Source organism: Muscardinus avellanarius (assembly GCF_963383645.1).
Source record: "Muscardinus avellanarius genome assembly, chromosome: 1".
NCBI lineage: Eukaryota > Metazoa > Chordata > Mammalia > Rodentia > Gliridae > Muscardinus > Muscardinus avellanarius.
The window spans coordinates 135,154,402-135,181,135 of NC_137786.1; the positions used below are offsets into that span (position 1 = coordinate 135,154,402).

The 26,734-nt window shown below is 37.9% G+C and overlaps 1 protein-coding gene across 1 annotated transcript in view; it reads right to left on the minus strand.

The window, feature by feature from the left end:
* NCAPD3 (non-SMC condensin II complex subunit D3) overlaps nucleotides 1-26,504 on the minus strand; it is a gene marked incomplete at both ends in the record, with an annotated part of 83,718 nt that extends 57,214 nt beyond the window's left edge. The window contains 12 exon segments of the mRNA XM_080719783.1: nucleotides 729-785; nucleotides 1,371-1,623; nucleotides 1,758-1,883; nucleotides 3,080-3,152; nucleotides 4,435-4,568; nucleotides 7,113-7,197; nucleotides 7,687-7,748; nucleotides 7,863-8,027; nucleotides 8,888-9,068; nucleotides 16,051-16,217; nucleotides 23,673-23,827; nucleotides 26,441-26,504. Coding sequence (XP_080575909.1) covers nucleotides 729-785; nucleotides 1,371-1,623; nucleotides 1,758-1,883; nucleotides 3,080-3,152; nucleotides 4,435-4,568; nucleotides 7,113-7,197; nucleotides 7,687-7,748; nucleotides 7,863-8,027; nucleotides 8,888-9,068; nucleotides 16,051-16,217; nucleotides 23,673-23,827; nucleotides 26,441-26,504 — 1,522 coding nt within the window.
* Between the last annotated feature and the right edge of the window lie 230 nt (nucleotides 26,505-26,734).

The following is a 26,734-nucleotide window of genomic DNA, read 5'->3' on the forward strand; positions in this document are numbered from 1 at the left end:
CGGAATCCTGCCGAGGGGTTAGGCCGGTGCCAGGGCCAATGGCCGGCATCGAAGCCTCCCATGAGGCAAGGCCACTACTGCGGCCTCCGAGGCTGGGATCAAAGCCAGCTGAGGGGTTAGGCCGGTGTTGGGGCCAGCGAGACCAGAATCGGGGCCTCCCATGAGGCAAGGCCACTGCTTGAGCCAGCGAGGTCTGGATCAGTCCACCGGGTAGCCAAGCCACTACTGGGGCCGTCAAGAGTGGGATCGGTACTTGCAACACGGCATGCACAGAGAAATATCGCAGAAAATATGAATCAGACGCTTCCCCTAATCAGCAATAACTAGGAGGAAAGGGGCAACAGGAAGAGGGTGAGCTATAGAAAGGGCCCTATAGTGAAGCAACTAATGTGACCAATCAGAGGGTATGGAATAGTAGAGGACAGAGGCTCTTTAAAACGCAGGAGGTACATAAACAAATATATCAAAGTTAATCAGCAAAGAAGCATGGGATTGAGGGGGGGGGAATGGATGGGGGCTGGATGAGGGCTAATTGGATGATGTGTGCTTATATTATCCTCTCAAGTCTTGTACTCCAATGTGATTGATATATGACTACAATGCACCAATTTAAAAAAATAAATTAATTAAAAAAAAAACAGTAAGTATGGAGGTGGAAAAAACATTTCAAATATCCAGCAAATCTTTAAGTCAGTTATTTAATATTTGAAAATATATTAATTGATTACCTGATGAATTTCTTAGTAAGGTACCAGCCTGAGTCCCTATTCCTGAAACCAGAGGACCTAAAAATAAGAAGGAAAAAGCTTCATAAGCCCTGAGTAAATAGCCACTAAGAAATCAAAATCAAGATAATTGGGTCTAAACATAGCATAGATTCTAAATTGCTAACAATTGATGTCTCCTCAAAGAAAACAATAAGCCCAATAAAGCCAATATCCAACAGCACAAAGTAATCATAAAGGCAGCCAACAACCTTACCTCTAAAATATAGATATGAATAAGTGAGATTCTTTAAAAAGGGCTTTCAAATTTATCAGGCTTCCTTATTTAAATAAAAAATAATTCAAAGCTGGGGGTGTAGTTCAGTTGTAGAGCTTGTGCTCAACATGTGTAAGGCCCTGAGTTCCAAACCCAAGTCCTCTTCCCTCCCCACAAAACTCATTAGACAATAAAATACACTTAAAATGAGAGTAAAGATCAATCACACCATATCAAATTATTTTTGCTATAATAAAGTGATCTCCTTAAAGTCCATTTATTGATTTTTTTTTTTTTTTGTAATGCGTGAAATTGAACTCAGGGCTTTGCTCATACATGCTATGCAAGCACTCTATTCTTGAGCTACAACCTCAGCCTTTCCTACTTACTGTTAATAAGGAGCTCCAATATACTCTCCGATGCACTGCTAACAGAAAACTCCAGACAATGTGCAAAGCTGGACAGTGCCTTGCTGCGGACAGTAGGTGCCTTATCTAAACAACGATCAAACAGAATTTCCTGCACCAAGAACTTATGTTTAAGGAACTTCTGATGCTCGGAAGAAAGAGTGTCATCCACATCTCTTTCAGGCAGCTCTAAGAGAGCTAAGACAACATCAAGAGTGAAAACCCGGTGTGGGATCTGGTAAAGCAAAATCACAGGAATTGCCGTGAGACAAAAGGAAACCAAAAAGTCTTCTCCTGCATTCAGTTCTGGTTGCCATTGGAGGTCAGCAGCGCCAGGACCCAGGACTTTATGCAGATATTATCTCCTACCTTGGAACTTTGTGAGTATTTGTAAAGCCAGGCAATGAATGCAGCATATTCCCTACAAGGAAGTTTACTGAGCAGCTGGCCCAGGGCTTGAGCTGCAGAAGTCCGATACTCTGACTTATCTATCACCTGGAACATAAAAATAGTGAAGCTGTTCAGCTAATAACTACCTGTAGGAAAACTAAAATGTATGTTGTAATACAAATTAAAAATTAGTGAGCATAAGTAGTTTAATGATGGTTACTTTTAAATTTTATGTATCTATTTATTTGCTTCTTTATTTTTGTGGTGTTGGGGGTTGAACTCAGAGAAATTCTACGTCTGAGCTACACCTCTAGCCTTATTTTTTAATTTGTTAAAAGGGAGGATCTCACTAAATTCCAAAAAGCTTCACTAAGTTGCTGAGGCTGGCCATGAACCTACAATCCTCTTATCTCAGCTTCCCATGTCCTGGGATTACAGTCATTGTGCTACCACAGCCAGCTTCAATGATCTTTAAATATTACACAAATGACTATGAAATTTTAGATTTCAGACTCCTTTGAAAACTAAGCTATAGCCGGGCGTGGTGGCACATGCTTGTAATCCCCGCGCTTGGGAGGTAGAGACAGGAGGACCGCGCTGGTTCGAAGCCAGCCTTTCTGGCTTAAGAGACCCTGTTTCCAAATAAAAAAATATAAAATAGGTATGGGAGTGTAGCCTGGAGGTAGAAGGGTTTCCAGGAACCCCAGTACCACCAAAAAACCCCCAAAAAAACAAAAACCTAAGCTATAAATCCTTTCTCCAGAAAAATTCATACATAGATTTAGCATATAATTTAAGTTTATGGATTTTAAGATCCACACAGTTCAAATTAAGAACCATTTGTCTAAACAGTTATACAACTTTAAGAGATAATCAAGAAAATTTGAAAACTGACTCAGCACTTAAAAATACTAAAGAATTATTTTGTTTAGGTGTGCTAATATTTTAGGGTTATATTTTTACAGAGTTATCTTTAGAGACACATACTGAAATACTATGAATGAAATGATATAATGGAATTTGCTCCCCCAAATAATCCAGTATACATACGCGTAGGGGAAAAGTATATAAATGACCCAAAGCAGAAAAAAAAAGTAGGTGATGGGTGTGTGTTAGTTGGCCATCCTATTCTCCCTATCTCTAAGTATGTTTAGCATTATCAAAATATGAAGTTTATTTTTAAAAGAAGATTTTATTTGGGAGAAGATCTAATATTAAATAAGACTACTAATTTTCAAGAACAAATACACACACATTTATCTTCATATTATCATCACTATTATTAATAAAGCAAATGGTACCTTGGCACAGATATGCTGCAGCAAAATACGAAGGACTGGGAATATACTTTCTTTCAGTTCATCCACAAGTGAGCTATTTAAAAGAAAAACACGTGCACTGTTTACAGTACATCTATTTTTATAACAAAATAGCAATTTCCCAACTCTGTCCTAGAAAAACACTACTCCTATATCTCAGAAATCCTAAATATTAAAAATAACCTACTCCTAAATTCAGTAAACTAAAAAGTGAAGGAATACCATGTTAGAATATAGAACTATTTAAGCACTTCCTATGTAGTTTTAGAGCTGTCACTGAGAAACTAAGTAGCCAGGAAAGATCAAAACCACAATTTTCATATAGTTCTCTTGATTACATATTAAATTTTATATTAAGATGTAAAATATATCTTTTTAGGATAAGTAGAAGAACAGATTAAGACACAGTACCACCTTGTGGTAGCTAGGTAAAATGCTACTTTAATGCATTTACAACTTTATTTCTCCAAACTCTGACCCAAGAAGAATTTACAATGCCCAGATTTAATCTATTTACTCTGCTGCTTATGTTATATGAATATTACTACATCTAGCAACATGATGAACTCTCATGGGAAAACCAAAGCAACAGTACTCACACTTAGATAATCTTAGTTATTTAATGTTTAAAAAAATCCTTAGTAAAGCAATTTGCTCAGTGACCACATGACATCATCTACAGTCCCATCTCCAGCCACACTACACACTGTGCATACCTGCAGGTATGTACACACATATGTACATACTCACCACTTCTCTGCATCTCCACACTGCGTGACAAATATTCAGTGAAAGAAGAAAAAGAAAAGCCGAGGAAACATCAAACATATCTTCACCAATAAAGCTAAGATAGGACCTTTTAAGTGGAGCCGAGTGATTCGTGAGGGAAAAAGCAGTCTATTAAATTATTGCTAAGGAAGTAAAAGCAATTTCTATTTTTTCCTTCAGGAAGTACTTTCTGTAGGGGAAGGGGAATAGAAAAATAAGAAGATACGAGAAAATATGGGCAAGGAGTAAAAAAGCAAGGAGACATGAGTAGAAATAGCAAAGAGGAAGAGGAGGCAGATGCCTTTCTCTGTTAGAGAGGTGAATACCTAAGTCAACAATGATAGAAAAGAGAAGACAACTGTCCTTTCTCAGAGGCTGACCACAGAGGTGGATGGAATTAAGCTGGAGGAAGGCTTTGGCTCCAGAATTTCCAGGTTCTCTATCTCATTAACCACCACCAGACCAGATATTTCAACTCCACAGACATTAGAAATTTTGGTTAGTACAGCGCCCAGATGACTGAGGGAGTGTGACCAAAAGAGTAAGTATTCAAGATTTGTGTGCTTCACCTGATAAACTGGACTGCCTGGTTTCTACGATTGATGACTTGTGAAGTAATAGTAAGGGGGGAACGATGGGATCCTTCGCCTACTTCTAACATCAATATTACATTTAGCATTTGATGGAAAATACAACCAATAACCTAGGAGAGAAAAGAAAATTTGATTTAAGGTATACTAGAGAATCGGAGAACCTCAAAGATAGCAATGCAGACTATAGTAAACCATTTCAAACTTTTGAAGGTAGATTGGGTTAACAGAATTCTGGCAGAACACTAAGGATGTATTTCAAATACACAATGTAAACAGTGTATGAAAGAATTGCTTATACACGACAATATAACAATAAGAACACCTAGTTTCTCTCTCCATTCTCTGAATATTATACCTTGAATTTGGGGCAAGTGGAGAACTGCCATGTATAAATAAAAGAATGCTACTTATAACCCCTTATTTAAAAAGGAGGGAAGAATGATACCTTACACTTGTATTTTACTTGAAGTTTACAAAGTGCTCTCCAATATATCAACTCATGATTTATTCACCTGACAAAACATTCACTGAAAGCCAAGTATGTGGTAGCTATTGCATTAAGCACTTTTATATTTATTTAGATATACCTAAGTTTAATTTTAAGACCCTTGAAAAGTTTAAACTTACAACCCCAAGACGTAAGCAAGACAATATATAATTTTTACTTTATAGAAAATAATAAAAGAAACCCCAGAGGTGGGGTGTCCTAAGATCTGGCTAAAACCAAGGTTGCCTATCATCAAGTTAATATTCGCACAACTTAAAACAATACGAAATCTTTAGAGATACAGCATACCTAAAAGAAAAAATTTTCCTATCCATTTTAACTTTTAAGATGTTAAAATGAGCATGAAAATTAAAAATGTTTCTGTGAATTGTACTACATCCATATTCCAGATACATAGAAGTGATAGATAAAATAAATGAAAAAATATTTAATGTTATAAAATATTGAACATTTCCTAAACAACAGACATGTTTTTCCTAAGCAGGCATTGTTACTCAATATGTGGCAACTTAATTTCATTTAATTCTGTGACAAGTCTGAGGCTTTTACAAGGTTGAATGGATTCATGCAAGGACACATAACTAGTAAGTAGTGGAGTCTGAATTTGAAAAGAGGTTCAGAACCCCAAGTGTGCTCCAAATCTTTTTAACCACCACATATTGCCTCTGCAAATTAACTGTGTCATAGCCACCAAAAGTGTCAGAATCTTAATCCATCACATTCCCCTCCAAATTTTCTTGCTTTAGTAATGATATCTGAGTTTAGTAATATCTCAGTGCATGAATTATCCTAATTCTGATGGTTATTGTAATATTAAGATAACTTACGGGGTAAAACCCAGATATCATTGCTAAGTAGGAATAAAATTTCTGTAGAATATTAACTAAAATATAAAAATAATAACAAATATGCTGAGACAAACTTGAAGCTTCTATAACTCAATTCTTTTTAAAACAACTGGATAAATATTTCTAAAAAGACAACTGTTCAAGCCAGGCATGGTGGTGCCTGCTTGTAATCCCCATGTTGGGGGCTGAGACAGGAGGACTATGCAGATTAAAAGCTAGCCTCAGCTACTTAGTGAAGCTCTCAGCAACTTAGTGAGACCCTGTTTCAAAATAAAATATAAAAATAGGGCTGGGGGTATAGACCGGAGGTAGAAAGCCTCTGGGTTCCACCCCCAGTTCCCCCCCCACACACACACACAAAAAAAAACCAGTTCAATATTTGTCCTTCTTACGTAATTCACACTGGAACAATTTTTTTTTGGGGGGGGGGACTGAAATCTAACAATAATTTGGTGTAGCCACCAAATATATCAAACATAAACTAGGTGATAATGACTAGACAGTAAACAAAAACAATGATACTTTTTATTATACAAATAATACAAGATCCTGAAAATGACCTAGTAAATTAAAATAGCATTAGGGTAGTTGTTCCTTATTCACAAAAGATACATACCAAGATTTCCAGTGCTTACCTGAAACTGTTTAGTTCCAAGCCCGATAGTACAGTATGATATACCTATCATATACCATAGGTATACATATAACTATAGTCATCATCACATATAACATATCATATATCCTATTATATATATATCCATAATAAAGTTGAATTTATATAGTAAGCACAATAAGAAATTAACAAGAACTAATAATAAAATGAAACCAAAACACTATAATAAATTTCATGTGAATAGTCTCTCTCTCTCTCTTGCTCTCTTAACTGTACCGTACTCAACCTTCTTACCCAGAACTGGCTACAACTAACTAAAATAGTGAAAAGTGAAACTGTGGGTAAATGGGAACTGCCAAATACATTTATTTATTTATCAATCTATTTATTTATTTATTTATTGGTACTAGAGATTGAACTCAAGGCCTTTGGTATGTTAGGCAAGCATTCTACCACTAAGTTAAATTCTCAGCCTTTTTCAAATTTTATTTTGAGACCGGTCATGCTAAGTTGCCTAGTTTGGCCTTGAACTTGTGATTCTCCTGCTTTAGCCTTCCAAAAAGCAGGAATTACAGGTATGCACCACCATGCCTAGCAGCTATCAAAGGCTTTTAATGTCTTTCATTGTGTGATTTGCCTGTTTTCAGTTTAACTAATAACTAAATCAGATCCTTTTCTCCCTTACCTTATCTCCTCCATGAATTGAGGAGCACAACAAATATAATCCATGATAGGCCAGTCCAGGTATGTACATTGCTTGGTCAAGGTTCCTAAAGGAAAAAAAAGGGCAAAACATCGGTTAATGGATACAATTTTTTTTTTGGTGGTGGTACTGGCTTGGAACCTGTGTGATCCTCCTGTCTCTGCCTCCCAAGTGCAGGGATTGCAAGTGTGCGCCACCACGCACAGCAATGGATACGACTTTAACAGAACTATTCCTTAACCCTACAGGCCTTATAATCATTACCATCATCATCATCATCACCACCATCACCACCACCACCACCATCATCATCATCACTACTGAGATGTAGTCTAGCTCTGTTACTTAGGAGGCCTCAAACTTCTAGACTCAAGCAATCTTCCTGCCTCAGCCTTCTGAGAGGCTGGGACTAGAGTTTACCACTTCAGCATGTCTCTATAATCCTTATTGAAATGAATATATTCTATATAAATGCCAATTAGAATAAAATGACTTGCTGAAGCAGAAATTATTATACTATATTTAAATTGTAACATTGCAAGATTTAATGGCTCACCTGGCTTGTGTAACATTAAATTCATGAAGAACTGGCTCAAAATTAGTTAATGCAACAAAGACCTAGAAGACAAATACAAAGAAAAGGTCTATTTTTCCTACTCAATAAGTATTAGTCATAGTCTATACCATGTGAAATTAAAATTCTTGGAATTTTAATTCTTGGAATTCACTTGCCTCTATACAAGTCTGTACACATTGTGGTTTTTCTTTGAGGGAAAACTTAGACAGAAGCCTTAAAAAACTCTTCAAAACATGAAAAATGGCATTTCGAATTTGAGAAAGGTCCCGGGCAGAAAAACAAATATTTTCTTCATCATCTTCTTCTATGATTTCATCCATCTGTAATATATAAACATGTACAGGTGATTGTGTAGCAATGCCCAACACTTTATTCCGTGGTTTTCAACTTATTCAAACCAAGTCCACTTTAACTCTGGGGAGCAACTGAGCTGCTGAGGTGATGTGACTTTGACTAGGTCTCTTGACTCCTCTATGTCCCCATGGACAAATGATAAATCACTGGCCTAGATCACCATTACATTAGTTTGTATCTTTGTATTTTTTTGTCAGTGAGAACTCTTATATTTCTTAGAAGTTGTAATGTCAGTAAATGTCTACCATTCTACTTTGTTGCACAAAAATTTGGAAGTCATGCTATTCTAGTATGTTCTTATGGATATAAGCTCTCAGGATACCTCAACCACCCTCTCTAAAGATAATAAAGTAATGCAGCAAATATACCACTTATCACACTTCCAAGCACATTTGAGAAAAATCCTAGGGAAAGATGATCAGGAGGGTGCAAAGGTGGCATGGCCTCAGTAGTATACAAAGCCCAAGAGACAATTTCAAGTCCTATTGAATAGCAGATGATAGCTTAAGAGCTTTGGATTACAATCATGATACCCAAAACCACACCTCACAAAAATGCAAACCTTAAAAAAATTATATCCTGTGTTAGTATATTTTATTATTACACTTACTTTTTTGTGTGTGTATGGTACTAAGGATTGAATCCAGGGGTGTGGGGAGAGGGTTCTACTTGTAGCCTATATCCCTGGGCCTTTTTATTTTCAAATAGGGTCTTGATAAATTACTATGCTATTCTGGCAGTCTTTCTGTTTCGGCCTCCCAAATACTGGGATTAGTGGGTATGTGCCACCAGAGCTCCCTATATTCTTATGCCACTTACTTCTTACCTCAATATCCTCTTTTCTGGGTGGCCTCCCTCTTTTCCTATTACCCCTTGGATTAGCCTGAGAGTTCTTAGGATGTTCTTTTTTTCTTTTCTGATTCAAGTTAGATTCCTGAGGCCAGCTCTTCTTCATGATTTGAATGCACTTGTCAAACATCACTGGGTGAAATACTTGATTGGCGACACTGCCTGGTCATAAGGAGTAAAGAGTAAGCAGGTTAGATTTAATTATCTTGAAATACATCATCAACAACAAAGAAATTAAAAAGCAAAAGGCAGGCTTTTCATTAACTGTGAATAATAATCCTTAGCAAAAAAGTATCATTTTTAATTTTAGCCTAGGGATGAGCAATAGTGCTGAATCAGAAATAAATAACAATATTTGTCTCTCTGGGTACCAAAAGTGGCTAGTTTTATACTTGCGCTACCATTGTAAACAACTACAAAAATGGACAAATAGAAGAGAAATGGTGAAACTAAGCAGATTATGATGTTGTAGTTGTAGATTCCAACATTTATGTCTTTTTAAAAAAATTTTATTGGTATATTGTATTCATGCATCTTAATTGGGTACAAGATAGTAGAAGCATATACGCACACATCACTTATTTAGCCCTTCCCCAATTCCTACCCCATTCCCTCTCCCTTCCCTCCTTCTCATATGTTTGGCTTAGTGATTGACTTTGATATATTTATGAATCTACATCATGTACATCAGGAAATTTCCCTCTTTCCCCCTCCCATCCCCCTCAGTTAGGTCATCTCAATTGCTCATCTAAGATTTCTCCTTTCCTAGAGTTCCTCCTATGACCTTTTCTCCCTAGCTTCTACATATTAGGGAGAGCATCAGACTTTTTACTTTTTGTGACTGATTAATCTCACTTATCATAATGTTCTCCAGCTTCAACCATTTCTCCACAAATGATGTAATTTTGTTCTTCATTATGGCTTAGTAAAATTCCACTGTATCCCATGTTTTGTAATCCATTCATCCAACATTTCTTTCTTAGTAATGTGAAGAGTATCAGGAAGAATATAAGATATGGACAACTGGGAGCAGCAGCACATGCCTGTAATCCCAGTGCTTGGAAGGCTGATAGAAGGATGGCAGATTCAAGGCCAACACATTGTATCTTAGTGAGGCTCTGGTTCAAAATTTAAAAAAATCAGGGCGGGCTGGGGGTGTAGTTCAGAAGTAAAACGCCCTGGATTTAATCCTCAGTATCCCACCCCAACACACACAGAAAGAGAAATTTAGACCAATATTAATAATTAAATTGACTTAATTTGACATTTACAGAATAAGATCCAATAAAGATAGACTACACATATGAAATTTAGGACTGATTTTTTTTTTTAGGTCTATAAAGAATGACACTGGTGATTTTGATAGGAGTTGCATTGACTCTGTATATCACTTTTGGTAGAATGGCCATTTTAATACTTATTCCGCCTATCCAAGAACAAAGGAGATCTTTAAATTTCTTTCTTTAGTGTTTAATAATTTTCAGTGTAGAGGTCCTCTACCTCTTTGGTTAGGTATATTCCTAGTATTTTATTGGTTTTGAGGTTACTGTGAATAGATTTGTTTCCTGGATTTCTTTCTCAATGGATTCATGGTTGGCATATAAAAAGCTACTAATTTTTTAAACTTTGTATTCTACTACTTTGCTGAATTTGTAAACAGCTATAGAAATCTTTTGGTTGAGATTTTTTGGGGGGGAATCTTTGAAATATAGGACCATGTCATCTGTAAATAAAGGCAATTTTAATTCTATTCTTATTTGAATTCCTTTGAGATCCTTCTCTTATTACTCTGGCAAGAGTCTCAAGGATTATATTGAAAAGAAGTTGGTGACAGTGGGCATCCTTGTCTTGTTCTTGATTTTAAAAGGAATTCCCACAGATTTTTCCCTGTTAAATATGATATTGACATTGGGTTTATTACATATTGCCTAAATAATGTTGAGGTACTTTCCTTCTATTCCAATATCCTGCAGTATTCATCAATGATACTGATTTTTAATTTTCTTTTCTTGAGGCATCTTTATTTGGTTTTAGTATTAAGGTGATACTGGCCTCCTAACTTCAAATTATACTACAGAGCTATAGTAATAAAAAGAATGAACAGCATGGTATTAGCACAAAAACAGACACATAGAACAATGAAATAGAAGATACAAAACAAATCCACACACTTATAGCCAATTGATTTTCGACAAAGGTGCCAGACACATACATTGGAGAAAAGACAGCCTTTTCAACAAAGTGTTGGGAAAACTGGTTGTCCCATTATAGAAAAATGTAACTAAATTATTACCTCTCACCCTGCACAGGAGTCAACTCGATATGGATCAAAGACCTGAAAGTTAGACCAGAGACTGGGAGGCTACTAGAGGAGGGCATAGGTCCAACACTCCAACATACAGAAACAGGCATAAACTTCTTTAACAAGACCCCAAAAGTTCAGGAAATTAAAGCAAGAATTAATAAGTGGGATGACATTAACCTAAAAAGTTTCTGCTCATTAAAGGGAATGACCAAGAATTTAAAAAGAAAGCCTATAGAATGGGAGAAGATTTTTGCTAGTTATCCCTATGATAGAGGACTAATGTCTAAAATATACAAAGAACTTAAAAGACTTTACACTAAAAATACAAATAACCCAATCGAGAAATGGGCAACTGAATTGAGTAGACACTTCACGAAAGAGATACAAATGGCCAATAAATACATGAAAAAATATTCAACATCATCAGCAAGCAGGGAGATGCAAATCAAAACTACACTGAGATTCCGCCTAAGCCCAATCAAAATGGCAATCATCAAGAAGTCAAAAAACAATAAATACTGGTGAAGATGTAGTTAAACTGAAAGTCTTCTACACTATTGGTGGGATTGCAGATTAGTTTAGCTGCTATGGAGATCAGTGTGGAGATTCCTCAGAAAACTGGAAATGAATCCATCATATGATTTGGCTATTTGACTCCTAGGTATCTTTCCAGATACTAAGGGAATAAAATCAGAGTACTACAGTAATATATGCATACCCATGTTCAAGGTAGCCCAATTCACAATAGCCAAATTATGGAAACAACCTAGGTGTCCATTAACAGATGAATGGATTATAAAATTACAGGAATACACACAAAATAATTCTACTTAGCAATAAAGAACAAAATTATGTCATTTGCAAGAATATGGAAAGACCAGGAGAACATTATGTTAAGTGGGATTAGCCAATCACAGAAAATGAAGGGTCATATGTTTTCTCTAATATGTGGAATCTAGGGAGTAATTGGGATACCAGAGGGGCTCCAGATAATGGAGGAGTAACCTGAGTGGAGACAGAGAGGTGGTCTAAGGGAAGGGGAGAAGGAAGAGTGAGGTCCACTAATGGAATTACTACTATCTACCATGTGTACATATGTGAAAGTATCAATGTCAACCTTAGTATTCTGTATTGGGAAGAGAAGAGATAGGGAGGCGGCGGAGGGAGGAACTACCAAGTGCTGTATGCATGTATGTCACTGTCAACATGGTTTACATTATGATGTGAGACTATAATGCACCAATAAAAGCATATTAAAAATAAAAATAGAAAGCTGGCATGGTGGCACAAGCTTGTAATCTCAGTACTTGGGAGGCTGAGACAGGAGGATCTGGGTTCATGGCCAGCCTCAGTTACTTAGTGAGAACCTCTGAAACTTAGTGAGACCCTGTTTCAAATAAAGAAGAAAAAATAGAGCTGGAGGTGTAGCTCAGAAATAGAATGCCTCTGGGCTCAATCCCTACTACTGCAAAAACATAAAAAAATAAAAATAAAAAATAGGCAAAAAAAAAAGGCTGTACTTAAGATGAAAAGTTACAGTATTAAATACTTGTATTTGAAGTATATGAGAAAAAAGATATAAGCATCTCTTTTTAAAAAGTCAGAATATGAACAAATTAAGCCTTATATATGAAGGAAGGAAATAGTAGAAATAAAACAGGAATCACTGAAATAAGAAATAGCCAAGCAACAGAGTATAATCAATAATATCAAAAGAGGACTCTCTGAGATAATCAGTTAAATTAATAAAATTCAATCTAGACTGATTTAGTAAAAATGCAAAGGGGTAGGAGTTTGGCTCAGTGTTAAGAGTACTTGCTTAGCATACCTAAGGCTCAGCATTCAATCCATAGCACTAAAAAGGAAAATAATGCAAATTACCAATATTAGGATGAAAGATATTACCACAAATTGCACAAGAACTTCTTTTGAAGAAAACTCTAGGCCTAGACAGTTTCATAATGAATTTTACTAAAAATTTAAGGAAGAAATAAAACCAACTCTTCAAAAACTTCTTCCAATATAAAGACATTATTTAATAAGACTGATATTACTCAGATACCGAAACCAGAAGAAAACATTAAACAAAATAAAACAAAATACAAGTGCAAAAATCTTCAATAAAATATTAGCAAACTAAACCTAAAAACACATACCATGACCAAGGTCATGCAAAATTGACTTAATATATAAAAATCAATGTAATAACCTATATAAGTCGAATAAAAAGCAAAAATCATGAGATTTTACAAAACAAAAATTTAGGAGAAGCTGGGCATGGTAGCACACGCTTGTAATTCCAGTATTCAGGAGGCTGAGACAGGAGGATCGAGGTTCATGGACAATCTCAGCTACTTAGTGAGGCCCTTAGCAACTCAGTGATACCCTGTTTCAAAATAAAGAATAAAAAATAGAGCTGGGAGTGTAGCTCAAAGGTAGAATGCCACTGGGTTCCGTCCCCAGTAACACACAAACACACACGCACGCACGCACACACCCAAAAAAAAAAAAAAAAAAAAATCTAGGAGATTATCTCCTAGATGCAGAAAAGCAATGACAGAACCTAACATTCTTTCATTATAAAGCATTCAACAAACTTGTATAATAATCTGATAAGCCCATCTTGAGAAAACACACAGCTAACATTATACTTAAAAAGAAGAAGACTGGATGTTTTCCCCTTAAGATAAAAAACAAAATAAGGATGCCCAAGCTACTTCTTTTCAGCACTGATTTGGAGGTTTTAGCCAGAGCAACTAGGTAAGAAAAATAAAAGGTAACAGGATTGAAAACAAAAAAATAAAAAACTATGTTTATTCACAAATGACATGGTCTTACATAGAGAAATTTCTTTTGGAGCCAATAAGTGAAGTTAGCAAAGCTGCAGTATGTAAGATCAATCATCAAAAATCAATTGCACTTCTATATACATTGCCTTAAATAACCCAAAAGTGAAAAAGAAAACAATTTTATTTAGTAGCACTGAAAATATTTAATAGTAAGTCTAACAAAAAGGTGCGAAAACTGAAAACTATAATACATCACTGAAACAAATTAAAGACCAAAAATAAATGGGAAGACATCCTGTGTTCACAGATTGGAAGATGGCATTAAGATAGAAATACTCCCCAAACCTATTCAATTCAGTCCCTGTCAAAATCCCAGCTGCCATTTCTTGAAGAAATTCACATAGAGATCTTAAAATTCACATAGAAATGCAAGGGACCCAGAACAGCCAACATAATCTTGAGAACTGTGAATGAATATTAAGCATGAACAGCATCTCAGCCATAATCCAGAAACATTTAAAAACAGAAGGTAATTGGCAAGAATTTGACTTGCTGGGAAACTGCATGTGGCCCACACAATTTCTCACAGCCACCTCTTTGCTTTGCCATGAATATCAACCTTAATCAAAAGAAAATACATCTGGCAAGGGAAGAGGAGACAAGTTGGAGTTCTAAAATCACTACATTTCTGAGAGAGAGCCCAGTTACAACTAAGATGTTATAGTACTTAGCAACTAAGTTCTTTAGGGATCTCTTTCAGAAGTCATTTTGGAAGAATTAACAATAAAACCAGTTTTGAAGACTTTATATATCTTTCTACCTGTTCCCAAATCATTCAGACAAAATCCTTAGTGTTAAGTTACAGATACATTTATATGACAAACAGCAAGCTGACTAGTCCTGTGACTGTCTTTTCCCTAAGAACTTCAGTGGGCTGAGAGGGTATAGCTCAGTGGTAGAGTGCTTGCCTAGCTGCACAAAGCCTTGGGTTTCATCCCTACCTCTGCAAAGTAAAAACATATTAAGAATCTCCAGTTCCATCTCTATGTTCCACTCTGTCTTTCCTTGGGTTCAGGGAAGGAAGGAAGGAGAACGAACTTGCTCACTGCCCACAGGAGGAACAGACGCCTAAACACTGTGCCAAGCACAAGGAAAAGGAATGAGGACAGTGCTCATAACAGACTCCTTTTCTTTCAGTGCTTTCCTTCATCAAGTATTACTAGTTGCTCTTATACTTTCTTGATTAGAATAATTTTAGCCCATTTTTCAAATATCCGCATGGGAAAGATGGAGCATAATAATTCTTCACGGCAACTTTTCTCATCTGAGTACAAAGTCAGGAGCAAGTAGGACAGAATCAGAATGTTATGCTAGGGCAAGGCTGGATGGGTGTGAGCTCTTGCAGTTGAGAAGCACTTCTCTTCCAGCCTGATCCCTCTCAGATTATCTACATTAGGTTACAGACACAGCACACTTTGAGAAAACAGACACAAATTAGTGAAAAAAAAAGAGAAAGATGTCTAGAGTTTGCCATGTCCTCGCTCTCCTTTAATCCTCAGCCAAACTCTCGGAGATGGCTTATCACTGCCTCATTTTATGAGAAAAAGTATGAGAATGAAGACTATATATGTATATAAACAGATTTATCCCACCATATCAAATACAGTCGTCCTTGGGTATGCCCCAGGTGATTGGATCCAAGGCCCCATGCAGTAGCCAAAACACAAGAAGGTTCAAGTGCCTCATGTAAAAGTCTTTTACATAAAATAGTGCATTATTTGCATACAATCTACACAAATCCTATCATATATAAAAAAAATTGTCTCTACATTACTATAATACCGAATACAGTGTAAATGCTACAGAATTAGTTGTTAACAGTATTGTTTGGGGAATAACTATAAGAATAGTGTGCCATGTTCAATAAATACAACCATCATAGTTACTACACATCAGTGACTGTAACATTTTTTTTTTCAAACATTTCCCATTCACAGCTGGTTGGACCCACAGATGTCATACTCATAATGAAGACTGAATGTATACATACCTGGTATCTCTAGCAGCAAAAAATAAAGCCCAGCAGCATGAAGGCCATACTCTCGATACTGAACATTGACATTTTTCTTATGGACTGTCTGAACGAAGTGAAAGAATAATGCCACCAATGTGCTATGGGAAATGCTGTTCTCAATGAAGAACGTCCAAATGCTCTGCAGGGGGAGGGGGAATATGAAAACAAGTAATTAAGAGAAATAGAAGGGGAGAAGATGGAAATTCTCTAATGTACATGATGTACTTTAACAAACATATCAAAGCCGATCACTAAGCCAAACATGAGAAGGAGGGAGGGGAAGGGAATGGGGTGGGAACTGGGAAAGAGCTAAATGGGTGATGTGTGCACGTATGTCTCTACCATCTTGTATTCTATTAAGATGTATGACTACAATGCGCCAATAAAAAAAATTTTAAAAAGACAAATAGTATGCCATTTAAAAAAAAAGGAGAAATGGAAAAAGCTCTTATTTCAGTTTTACAAGTATGTACAAGAAGAAAAAGGATGGGATGTAGCTCAGTGCTAGAGTGCATGCTTAGCATGCACAATGCCCTGAGTTTGATCCCTAGCACAAGAAAAATGGACCAGTCTCCTAATGGTGATAAATATTTGTCATCTTCAAAGAAACTGAAATAAACACTCAAAAAAAAAAACTTTTTTTTTTTTTTTTGGTGGTACTAGAAGCCCTTCTACCTCCAGGCTATACTCCCAGACCTATTTTATACTTTTTAATTTTTGGAAACAGAGTCTCTTAAACCAGCGCAGCTGGCTTCGAACCTGCGTGATCCTCCTGTCTCTGCCTCCCATATACGGGGATTCCAAGAGTGTACCACCACACCCAGCATCAAATTTAAAATTTATTATTTAAGGCTAGACATGCTGAGACACACTTGTAGTCCCAGATATTCAGGAGGCCAAGAGAAAGGATTGCTATAGCCCACAAATTTGAGACCAGCCCCAATTAACAAGATTCCTCTGAGGCCAGGATCGGAGCCTGCCAAGGGGTTAGGCTGGTGTGGGTGCCAGCAAGGCCAGAATCAGGGCCTCCCATGAGGCAAGGCTGGTGCTGGAGCCAGCAAGGTTGCGATCAGAGTCCTCCGGGAGGCCAGGCCACTACTGGGGCTGTCAAGAGTGGGATCGGAACTTGCAATGCGGCATGCACAAATAAATATCACAGAAAATAAAAATCAGATGCTTCCCCTAATTAGCAAAAACTAGGAGGAAAGGGGTAACAGGAGGAGGTCGAGTTATAGAAAGGGCCCTGTAGCGAAGCAATTGAGGTGACCAATCAGAGGGGATGGGATGGGGGCAGGATGGAACCTCTTTAAAACTCAGGAGGTATGTAAACAAATGTATCAAAGATAAACACCAAACAAGCATGGGAATGAGGGAGGGGGAGGGAATGGGATGGGGATTGGATGAGGGCTAAGTGGATGATGTGTGCTTGTATATCCTCTCAAGTCTTGTATTCCAATGTGATGTATGATTACAATGCACCAATAAAAATATAAAAAAGAGACTATAAATAAAAGTAAATAAGTACACAAGAAATTTAATTAAGTTTTCTAAAAATATTTTTAGTTAAGTTTGAAGCATATATACTTCTTAAATTATTGCCTTAAAAAACTACACTAAGACTTTGGGAATATCCTAAATATTAGTGATTACTCAGAAAAGTTACCTCTCTTTGTTAAATGTACCCAAATTCACCTAAAACTACTACTAAGAAAATCAGAATGATTTATTTAAACTTAAATGTTCTACAGACTGTGGGTAGTAGGAACAGGAAAGAAAACATTGGAAAGTGTCTAGATTTCAGAAGTAGTCTAGATGAGAAAGAAAATAAATTCTAGAACAGAAGCGATAATTTTTAAAGTTTTATCATCTCATGCTTTATCCTATTAAATACACAAAGAGGAAATAAATTGGTACATTTTTATAAACTAAAGAAGGCAGAAGCCAGCCATGGTGACATACACCTGTAATCCTAGTCTTGGGCAAATGAGATAGGAGGATCACAGGTTTGAGGATAGCCTCAGCAACCTAGCCAGACTCTCAGCAACCTAGCAAGACCTTGTCTCAAAATCAAAGATAAAAAGGGCTGGGAGAATTGAGAGGCAGAATGCCATGGGGTTCAATCCACATTGCCACACAAAATTAAGTTAATTAAAGAGAGCAGGAACCAAATATGCTTTATCTTTAAGCATCTTTTTAAATAAACGAAGAAGGACAAAATTTAAGAAATCAGAACTTGCGTTTCTTGCTTCCTTGATATGAGAGGGTAAGTAGCACACAGTAACGCCACAGATTAGCTACACTGCATAACAGGGGCCACTTCTGAGATGAGGCTGCTGAAAATCTTGCTGTCCTCTACTTTTCCTCATTATGAAACTTCTGGAAGAAATGATCTCCTCCTTACAGTAGTCACATCCCCATTCCCAATATACATTTAGTTCCAGTCTACTTGTCTGAAGCTTCTAAGCACCAGGGATCCACCTGTTGGGTCACCTCAGGAGCAGTTGACCTTAAGGCTGTTGCCTAGTCGTTGCCCCAGTGACCTGTACTCCCTACACTTCTGAATCCTCCTGTGGCCTCTTTTAAACATTCTCCATCCTTGTACTGGCTTCTCTCCCCAGCTGATCTTGTGCCTTCCACCCACGCCCTCATCCTGAGCACTCTGCTCTTTCTCCTGGTCTTCTGACCTACTTTTCTAACTAAAAGTTATAGTTCTCAACGATCTCCAAAAAAGAATCTCACATTCAAAAAATCTAGACTGGCCAGGGGTGGTGACGCATGCTTGTAATCCCCGTGCTTGGGAGGTGGAGACGGGAGGATCCCGCAGGTTCGAAGCCAGCCGTGCTGGTTTAGGAGACTGTTTCCAAATAAAAATATAAAATAGGTCTGGGAGTGTAACCCCGAAGGTAGAAGGGTTTCCAGGAACCCCAGTACCACAAAAAAAAAAAAAAAAAAAAAAAAAAAAAATCTAGACTGGCCAGGCGTGGTGGCACATGCTTGTAATCCCCACGCTTGGGAGGTGGAGACAGGAGGAGGAGGATCATGCAGGTTCAAAGCCAGCCGCGCTGGCTTAAGAGACCCTGTTTCCAAATAAAAAAGTATAAAAATAGGTCTGGGAGTGTAGCCCAGAATTAAAAGGGTTTACAGGAACCCCAGTACCATCACCACCAAAAAAAAAAAAAAAAAATCCAGACTGGCACTCATAATTTTTCCACTTGATCTTGTTCTTTCTTATTTCTTGCCATGGTTAATAATGTTATCATCCTTCCGTGTGTGTGTGTGTGTGTGTGTGTGTGTATGTCTTACTGGGGGCCGAACCTAGGGCATTGTGTGTGTGTATGTGTGTGTCATTAGGGGCTGAACCTAGGACATTCTACCTCTGAGCTACATCCCCACCTCTATTTTATCTTTATTTATTTATTTGCAGTACTGGGGATGGAACCCAGGGGCATTCTACCTCTGAGCTACACCCCCAGCCCTCTTGTTTATTCTTTATTTTGAAACAGGGTTTCACTGAGTTGCAAAGGGCCTCAACAAGTAGCTGAGGATGTCTGCAAACCGCAATCCTCCTGACTCAGCCTCCCAAATGCTGGGATCACAAGCGTGCGCCACAACGCCTGGCTTATCTTTATATTTAGAAACATCTAAATATAGGTTGATAAATCTCACTACTTGCTGAGACCGTCCTAAAACCGCAATCTTCCTGTCTCAGTTTCCCAATAAATGGGATCATAGGCATGTGCCACCATACCCAGCACCCTTCAGGTTTAATATCTTGGAGATCTCTGACTTCTTTCCCTAGACTTCGTCAATTTAGCACTTTGCACCATGCCTTAAATATCTGACAAAGGCTTCTTAGTTCACAAAGCCCTATTAGTTCTACTTCAAAAAATGTGCAGTCTTTAGCCTTCCTTTCCAAATCCCACAACCAAAACTCCAGTCCACAACAGTTAAAACTCGTAACATCTATACTATTATAAGTCTCCCAAGGAATACCCCCATGTACAACTTTTTTTCTGATTTATTCTGTCTGTAGTCAAGAACGTTTGTCCTAAAACAGACCATTTTGTGTTAGTCTATTGCCCATGAGGGCTGGTTGTGAATTAATATATGCCTGATGCTTAGAACAAAACCTCAAACACAATAAACTCCCTATTAAAGTTGTCAACCTCCACAGAAGAGCCTAAATTAAAGCTACTCCTGAGCTATTCTCAGACTATTTACTGTCCTTCTCCCATTACATGTTTTAAAATTCTTTATGACAGCCAGGCGTGGTGGCACACACTAGTAATCCCAGCACTTGGGAGGCTGAGACAGGAGGATTGCACAGGGTTGAAGCCAGCCTCAGCTACTTAGTGAGGCTCTCAGCAACTTAGTGAGACCCTGTTTCCAAATAAAGTATAAAATAGGTCTGGGAGTACAGCCCAGAGGTAGAAAAGCCCCTGAATTCCAACTCCAATACCACAAAAAATAAAAATAAAAATTCTTCATGCCATACTCTCACAATCCTCTCAACACTCCCTGTATCTTCCCACTGTGCAGCTCCTGCACTAGGAATGCCCTTCAACACTAACTCCTGCTAGTCCATGTTCTATCCAACTGTAAAAACTCACCTCTGGCTACTTTCTTTCCAGAACAGTCCCAGTCTTACCACACTCCCTCTTTCATGGCCCTATGAGATGACACCTGCTTCTCTTTGGGAACACTGTTAACAATGTGATTCACAAAATATCTCAGACCCCTGGAATTACAGTAGCTTTGTACATCCCTACCCTGTGCAGCTCCATGTAGTCACTAGATCAGCTTTAATCAGCTTTGTACCTTAATCTCAACTCTGTTCTCTAAGTACTTAATACAGTGTTTAGCATTACGCTGAAGAAAGGTGTTTTTATTTTCTTTTTTTTATAAAAACATATTCATTGTATTTTTAATTATTTCCAAACTAGGATTTCCAGTTTTTTTTTTAATTGGTTCATTATATTCATACAACTTATTGGGGTAAAAAACTTGTGTGTACAAACATGTACACATCGCTGATTTAATGTGCACATATTAACTGTACAAAATAACATTTTAAGTAGAATTTCCTTTTTCTTTTTGCAGTAGCACAGTTTAAACCCAGGGCCTCATACATGCTAGATAAGAGCTCTACCACTGAGCTCTATCCTTTGTCCTTTTTACTTTTTATTTTCAAACAGGGTCTCACAAAGTTGGCCAGGCTATTCTCGAACTTTTGATCCTCCTGCCTTAGCCTGTCAACTCACTGGGATTATAGGCAAGCACCACTATGCCTGGCCCCAGCTCTTTTTATTTTGAAACAGGGTCTTGCTAAATTGCCTAGGGGCTGACCTTGAACTTGCAATCCTCCTGCCTCAGCCTTCTGAGTAGTTAGGATTATAGGCATGTATCACCATGCTTATCTCTTACTGTGACATTCTCATACATGTCTACTACATGCTTTGATTGTATCCACCTTCCCAACTAACTTCTCTTATTCCCCTTCTCTCTTCCTATAACATGATTTAATTTTTAAAGTACATAAAACCTGTAACTAAAATATATTTTGTTTCAGAAATATTAATACCTATGTATTTTGTTCTGCTTTCCAGCCCGTTAGTTTTCTGAGTTAATGATCTAAGTATTTATAAGCATACTATTTGAATCCAACATTTTAATTTTTTTTATTTTTTTAAATTTTTTGGTGGTACTGGGGTTTCTGGAAACCCTTCTACCTCCAGGCTACACTCCCAGACCTATTTTATATTTTTATTTGAAAACAAGGTCTCTTACACCAGCAAGGCTGGCTTTGAACCAGTGTGATCCTCTTGTCTCCGCCTCCCAAGCACGGGGATTACAAGCATGCACCGCCACGCCCGACTTGAATCCAACATTTAAAGGAGCCCTTTGGAAATCTGTAATTCATTTAATCATTTCTTAGTTTATTTGCATTTTTTCTTGGCCTTCTTTTCATTTCTGATTTGCCTGGTTTTCTTCCTTCTTTTTGCCTTTATGCTTTTCTATTAATTTGCTGTGGTAAAAAAGTGGTCACATAAAGAAAAAAACAGACTAATACTTTGAATTTTTTTTTTTTTTTTGGTGGTAATGGGGATTGATCCCAGAGGCATTCTACTTCTGAGCTACACCCTCAAAATTTAGTTTGAAACAGAGTCTCACTAAGTTACCACACACTAGCCTAGAACTGTGATCCTCCTGTATCTGCTTGCCAAGTACTAGGATTACAGGTGTAGGTCACTGAGCCCAGTTTATAGAAACTTTCCTTTAGAGGGAAAGTTATTAGGATATGACAATGAATGAACCACATTCTGTGTGTGTGTGTGTGTGTGTGTGTGTGTGTGTGTGTGTTTTACTGGGAATTCAATTCAACCAAGGGACATTCTACCTCTGAACTATACCTCTAGCCGTATTTTATTTTTAGTTTGAAACAGGGTCTCATTGGGTTGCTGAGTCTACTTCCTGAGGCTGCCCTCAAATCTGTAATCCTGTCTCAGCCTCCCAAGTACTAGGATTACAGGTGTGAACCACTACATTCAGCATGAGCCACATTCTTTGTTTTTTTTTTTGTTGTTGTTTTTTTTTTTGGTGGTACTGGGGATTGAACCCGGGCCTACCTCTGGGCTACACTCCCAGACCTATTTTATATTTTATTTGGAAACAGGGTCTCTTAAACCAGCCCAGGCTGGCTTTGTGATCCTCCTGTCTCAGCCTCTCAAGTGCGAGGATTACAAGCATGCACCACCAAGCCCAGCTTCTTTGTTATTCTTATTGTACCTCTTATAAATTGTATACTAAAAAAGCTAAATTTATATTATAGCTATGCCTTTCATCTTTGTGTGTGTGTGTGTGGTACTGGGGATAGAACCCAGGGGCATTCTACCTCCAAGCTACACATCCTGCCTTATTTTGTATTCTTGATTTTGAAACAGGGTCTAAGTTGTGGAGATCTTCACTACTAGCTCAGGCTGTCTGTGAATCGCGATCCTCCAGTCTCGGCCTCCCAAATGCTGGGATTAAAAGTGTGCACCACCACACCTGGCTTTTCATCTTCTACTTTGCGTGCCATACTGGGAATTAAACCCAGGAACATTTTACATCCATGCAACATCCCTAACATTTACTTATTTATTTTGAGGTACTAGGAATCCGACCCAGGGCATTCTACTTCAGAGATACACCCCCAACTCCATTTTTTTTAAGCAGGGTCTCAATAAGTTGCTGTCCTCAAATCTACAGTACTCCTGTCTAAGCCTCCCAAGTGCTGGGATTACAAATGTGTAGCATTACATCTGGCTTCATCTTCTACTTTACTGTTTTCTGTACTGAGGATAGAACCCAGTGGCATTCTACCTTCAAGCTACAACTCTAGCCCTAGTTTTTATTCTTTTTTTTGAAACAGGGTCTCATTAAGTTGTGGAGGACCTTACTAAATAGCTGAGGCTGGCCGCAGACCTATGATTCTGTCTCAGCCTCCCAAGTATTGGGATTACAAGCATATGCCACCATGCTCGGCTTTCTACTTTAAAAGCTTGCTCTTTTAAACTTTTCTTTTTTCTTTCTTTTTTTTTTTTTTTTTTTTTACCTCTGAAGATCCATGTTCTTCAGTAGCAAACGGGAAAAGACTTTCATAGAGTTTTGTGAACGCATTCAATCCAGTCTCTATGATCTCTGCTTCTATGCTGGGATCCAAAGGCTCAGTCTCTGTGAAGTCTAGTTCCCACACAGTGTCCACCCATTCTGGGGAAAAATACAATGAATTTCGCAAATGCTCCAAAAGAAAAAGAAAATGCAATGAAATTAACAACTTCACTAAAAAGTAAAAACCAATCAGCTTTATCCTCCAAGTACATTTAACAAAAGTGACAACGTACATATAACAATATAGGTACAGCATAATTAAAGCAGTAAAAGTTAAAGTCTTTTTTAATCATAAATGACAGCTGTTAATCATCTAAAAAATATCCAGGAGGAAAATACTTTTTATATGTTAACAGCTTTGGGAATGACACTTAAACACACTTAATGATCAGGTTTTCCCATTAGTTCTATTCAGAAAAGAAATATTAGGTCAATGATAGCCTCAGATGCTCCTCTGTGAAAATCTCATAACAAAGTTAGTAAACCCAAATAAATTGTGTAGCACTTTACTGGGCCATTGGACAATGAAGCATTAAAAAAAAAAACAGACAGCATTTCCTCAACAAGTTTAAATTAGAGGAGACAAGCCAGACTCATGCTCATAGAAAGAGTGATTCAAAAACATGCCAATGGAAAGTATGTATGTGGAGAAAGTGACATTAACACAGCATTACAAGATTCCCTTGTAATTAAGCCCTCCTAATTCTAAACCTCATACTTTTTCTTCAGTGTTTTCATTTCTATTCCCTTACATCTACAATTAGGACTAGACAAAAACATGTGGACACCTCAGATAAATTATGAGCCAAGTACTTCTTCAAGTTATTATTTTTTATTTGTTCACTACTGAGTTAGAGAAGTTGAGCAGGTACTGTCTGTTCTATGTTACTTCACTTAGGTTGGAAAAAAATACAGTATATATTCAATTAACAGACATTTTCAGAAAATACACAAGAAAGTTTCTCTAAGTGCTAGGTATATAAAACTAAATGAAAGAGGATTGTTGTCCAAAAAAAAAATCTCACCATCCCAGACTTATGATAAAAAGCAGCCTATGATAGAAGACCACTAAGTTTTGAGTCACACAGAACAAAACCAATAGGTTGACTTGATCACTTATGTACAATTAACCTCCCATCCATCACTAGTGATATAATATTGTTGTAAAAGATAATGAATATAAAAGGACAAAAATGTATTAGGCATATAAAAATGGTAGTTATTATTTTTACGATGAGTGTTGGAAATAGTAATAGACACTAAACTGTAAGATACTAGATAAACTGTAAGATACTAGAGGGAATCAATAGGATATACTATGGTGAGAGGAGAGACTGAAATGGAGAAGATGATTCCTCCTCAATTGAACTGGAACACAGGACATTGTCATGGAAAGAAAGTATTGCTTAGAAATAAATAAAATATTCACAACATAGATTTTGAGTGTGAAGACCTACTAGTAATATTCAGTAGTTATTATGTAATAGGTACTATGTTCATCTTCACAAAAACCCTGTGTAGTAGGTATTATGATCGATCCCCACAAGGTGGGATGCCTTGCAGTAGAACTAAGGAACTAATTCCAAGCATCTGTGATTCCAAAGATTATACCCTTAGAAAAGCAGACTGCAAAGAATAGTGAAGGCTTGTACCTGGCTGCCCAAGAATCTGTTCATTTATTTAGAAAACAAATGAGAAATAGTAAAGGCTTAAAGACTTGGACTTTATATTCAAAAGTTGTGTTCTCAAAAGTGGTCCTGCAGAGTGCAGGGGGTGGGCAGGAGCAGTTAGCATTAGGAAGCTAAGATACTTCTTAAATTGCCCTGGTTGACTTGAAGACTTGGGTCTGGGTCTGGACAGCAGCAGGATAAGAGGTAGTGGTGGCATTTAGGGGAATGCAGGATGCCAGAATTCCTGGCTTGATGACTTGACTGATGCCAAGAGCGGGCTTTGGGAATCTCAGCTTTATTCTTGTGACGTTTGATGATATCCTATGAGAAATCAAATTGAACTTCATGGAAATGAAATTCAAAAACTACATCTGGCTGAAAAAAGAGAAAGCACTAGAAGAGATCAGAAGTGATACAGAATAAGAGAAAGGCCGAGAAAACAGATGGACAAGCATTGGAAGAGATCAACCAACATTAGCTTTTTTTAAGGCTGTTTCTTGACTATGTGAAAATATAATTATGTCTTTTCTATCAAAAGAATAGCTTAACTTACACCGCCATTTTGTAACCTGGCAGGGACTTATAGTCCTTTGCAAAATAAGCATCTCTTTAAGACTGCAGGCGTAAACCCTTCCCTCATCTTCCCCTGTAGCTGACCGAGAAGAACGTGAAGCTGTAACTTCCACCAATAGGAGTACAAGCGCAGGTGCTTTGGTCAAAGACATAAGACCCTTATATCTTATCAAATGTTCTTTGTCAGGTGCGCTATTGCGTATCTGAGGGCACCCTTTTGTGCAAAAAAGTAAAATCGCCTTGCCAAGCAATTTTCGAACACGTGCCTTTGTTGCGTCATGAAAATTTATTTCTAACAACTGGACTGCGCCACTACTGTAAACCAGACAGGCCACGATCCTGGGGAACCCAGACAATGCCGGGAGCCAGGCGCCTCCACCCCACCCCCACCCTGGCTCGGGAGGAGGTGCCGCTGGGGACGCAAGCACCCCAGCCCTGCCCTCCAGAACCCGAGGCTGCGTCTCCTCACCGAGGCTGAGATCCTGCGGGAACCAGGGATGCAGGCCGCTCCCGAGACCCCGCAGCGACACCATAATCCCGGAGGCGCCGGCTCGCCTCCGCGGAGCTCAACTTTCAAAGCTCGCTCCCGCGCGCGCTCCGAGACGTTCCTGCGGACCAATCACAAAGTACGCAATTTCCAACCGACCAATCGCAGCCCCTGACAGCTTTCATTCTATTTACCAATTATGTGGGTCGTACGCCGCATGCGCAAAAAGCGGGGCTGAGGGGCGAGCACCGGAAGTTAATCAGGGTTCTTTAGGGT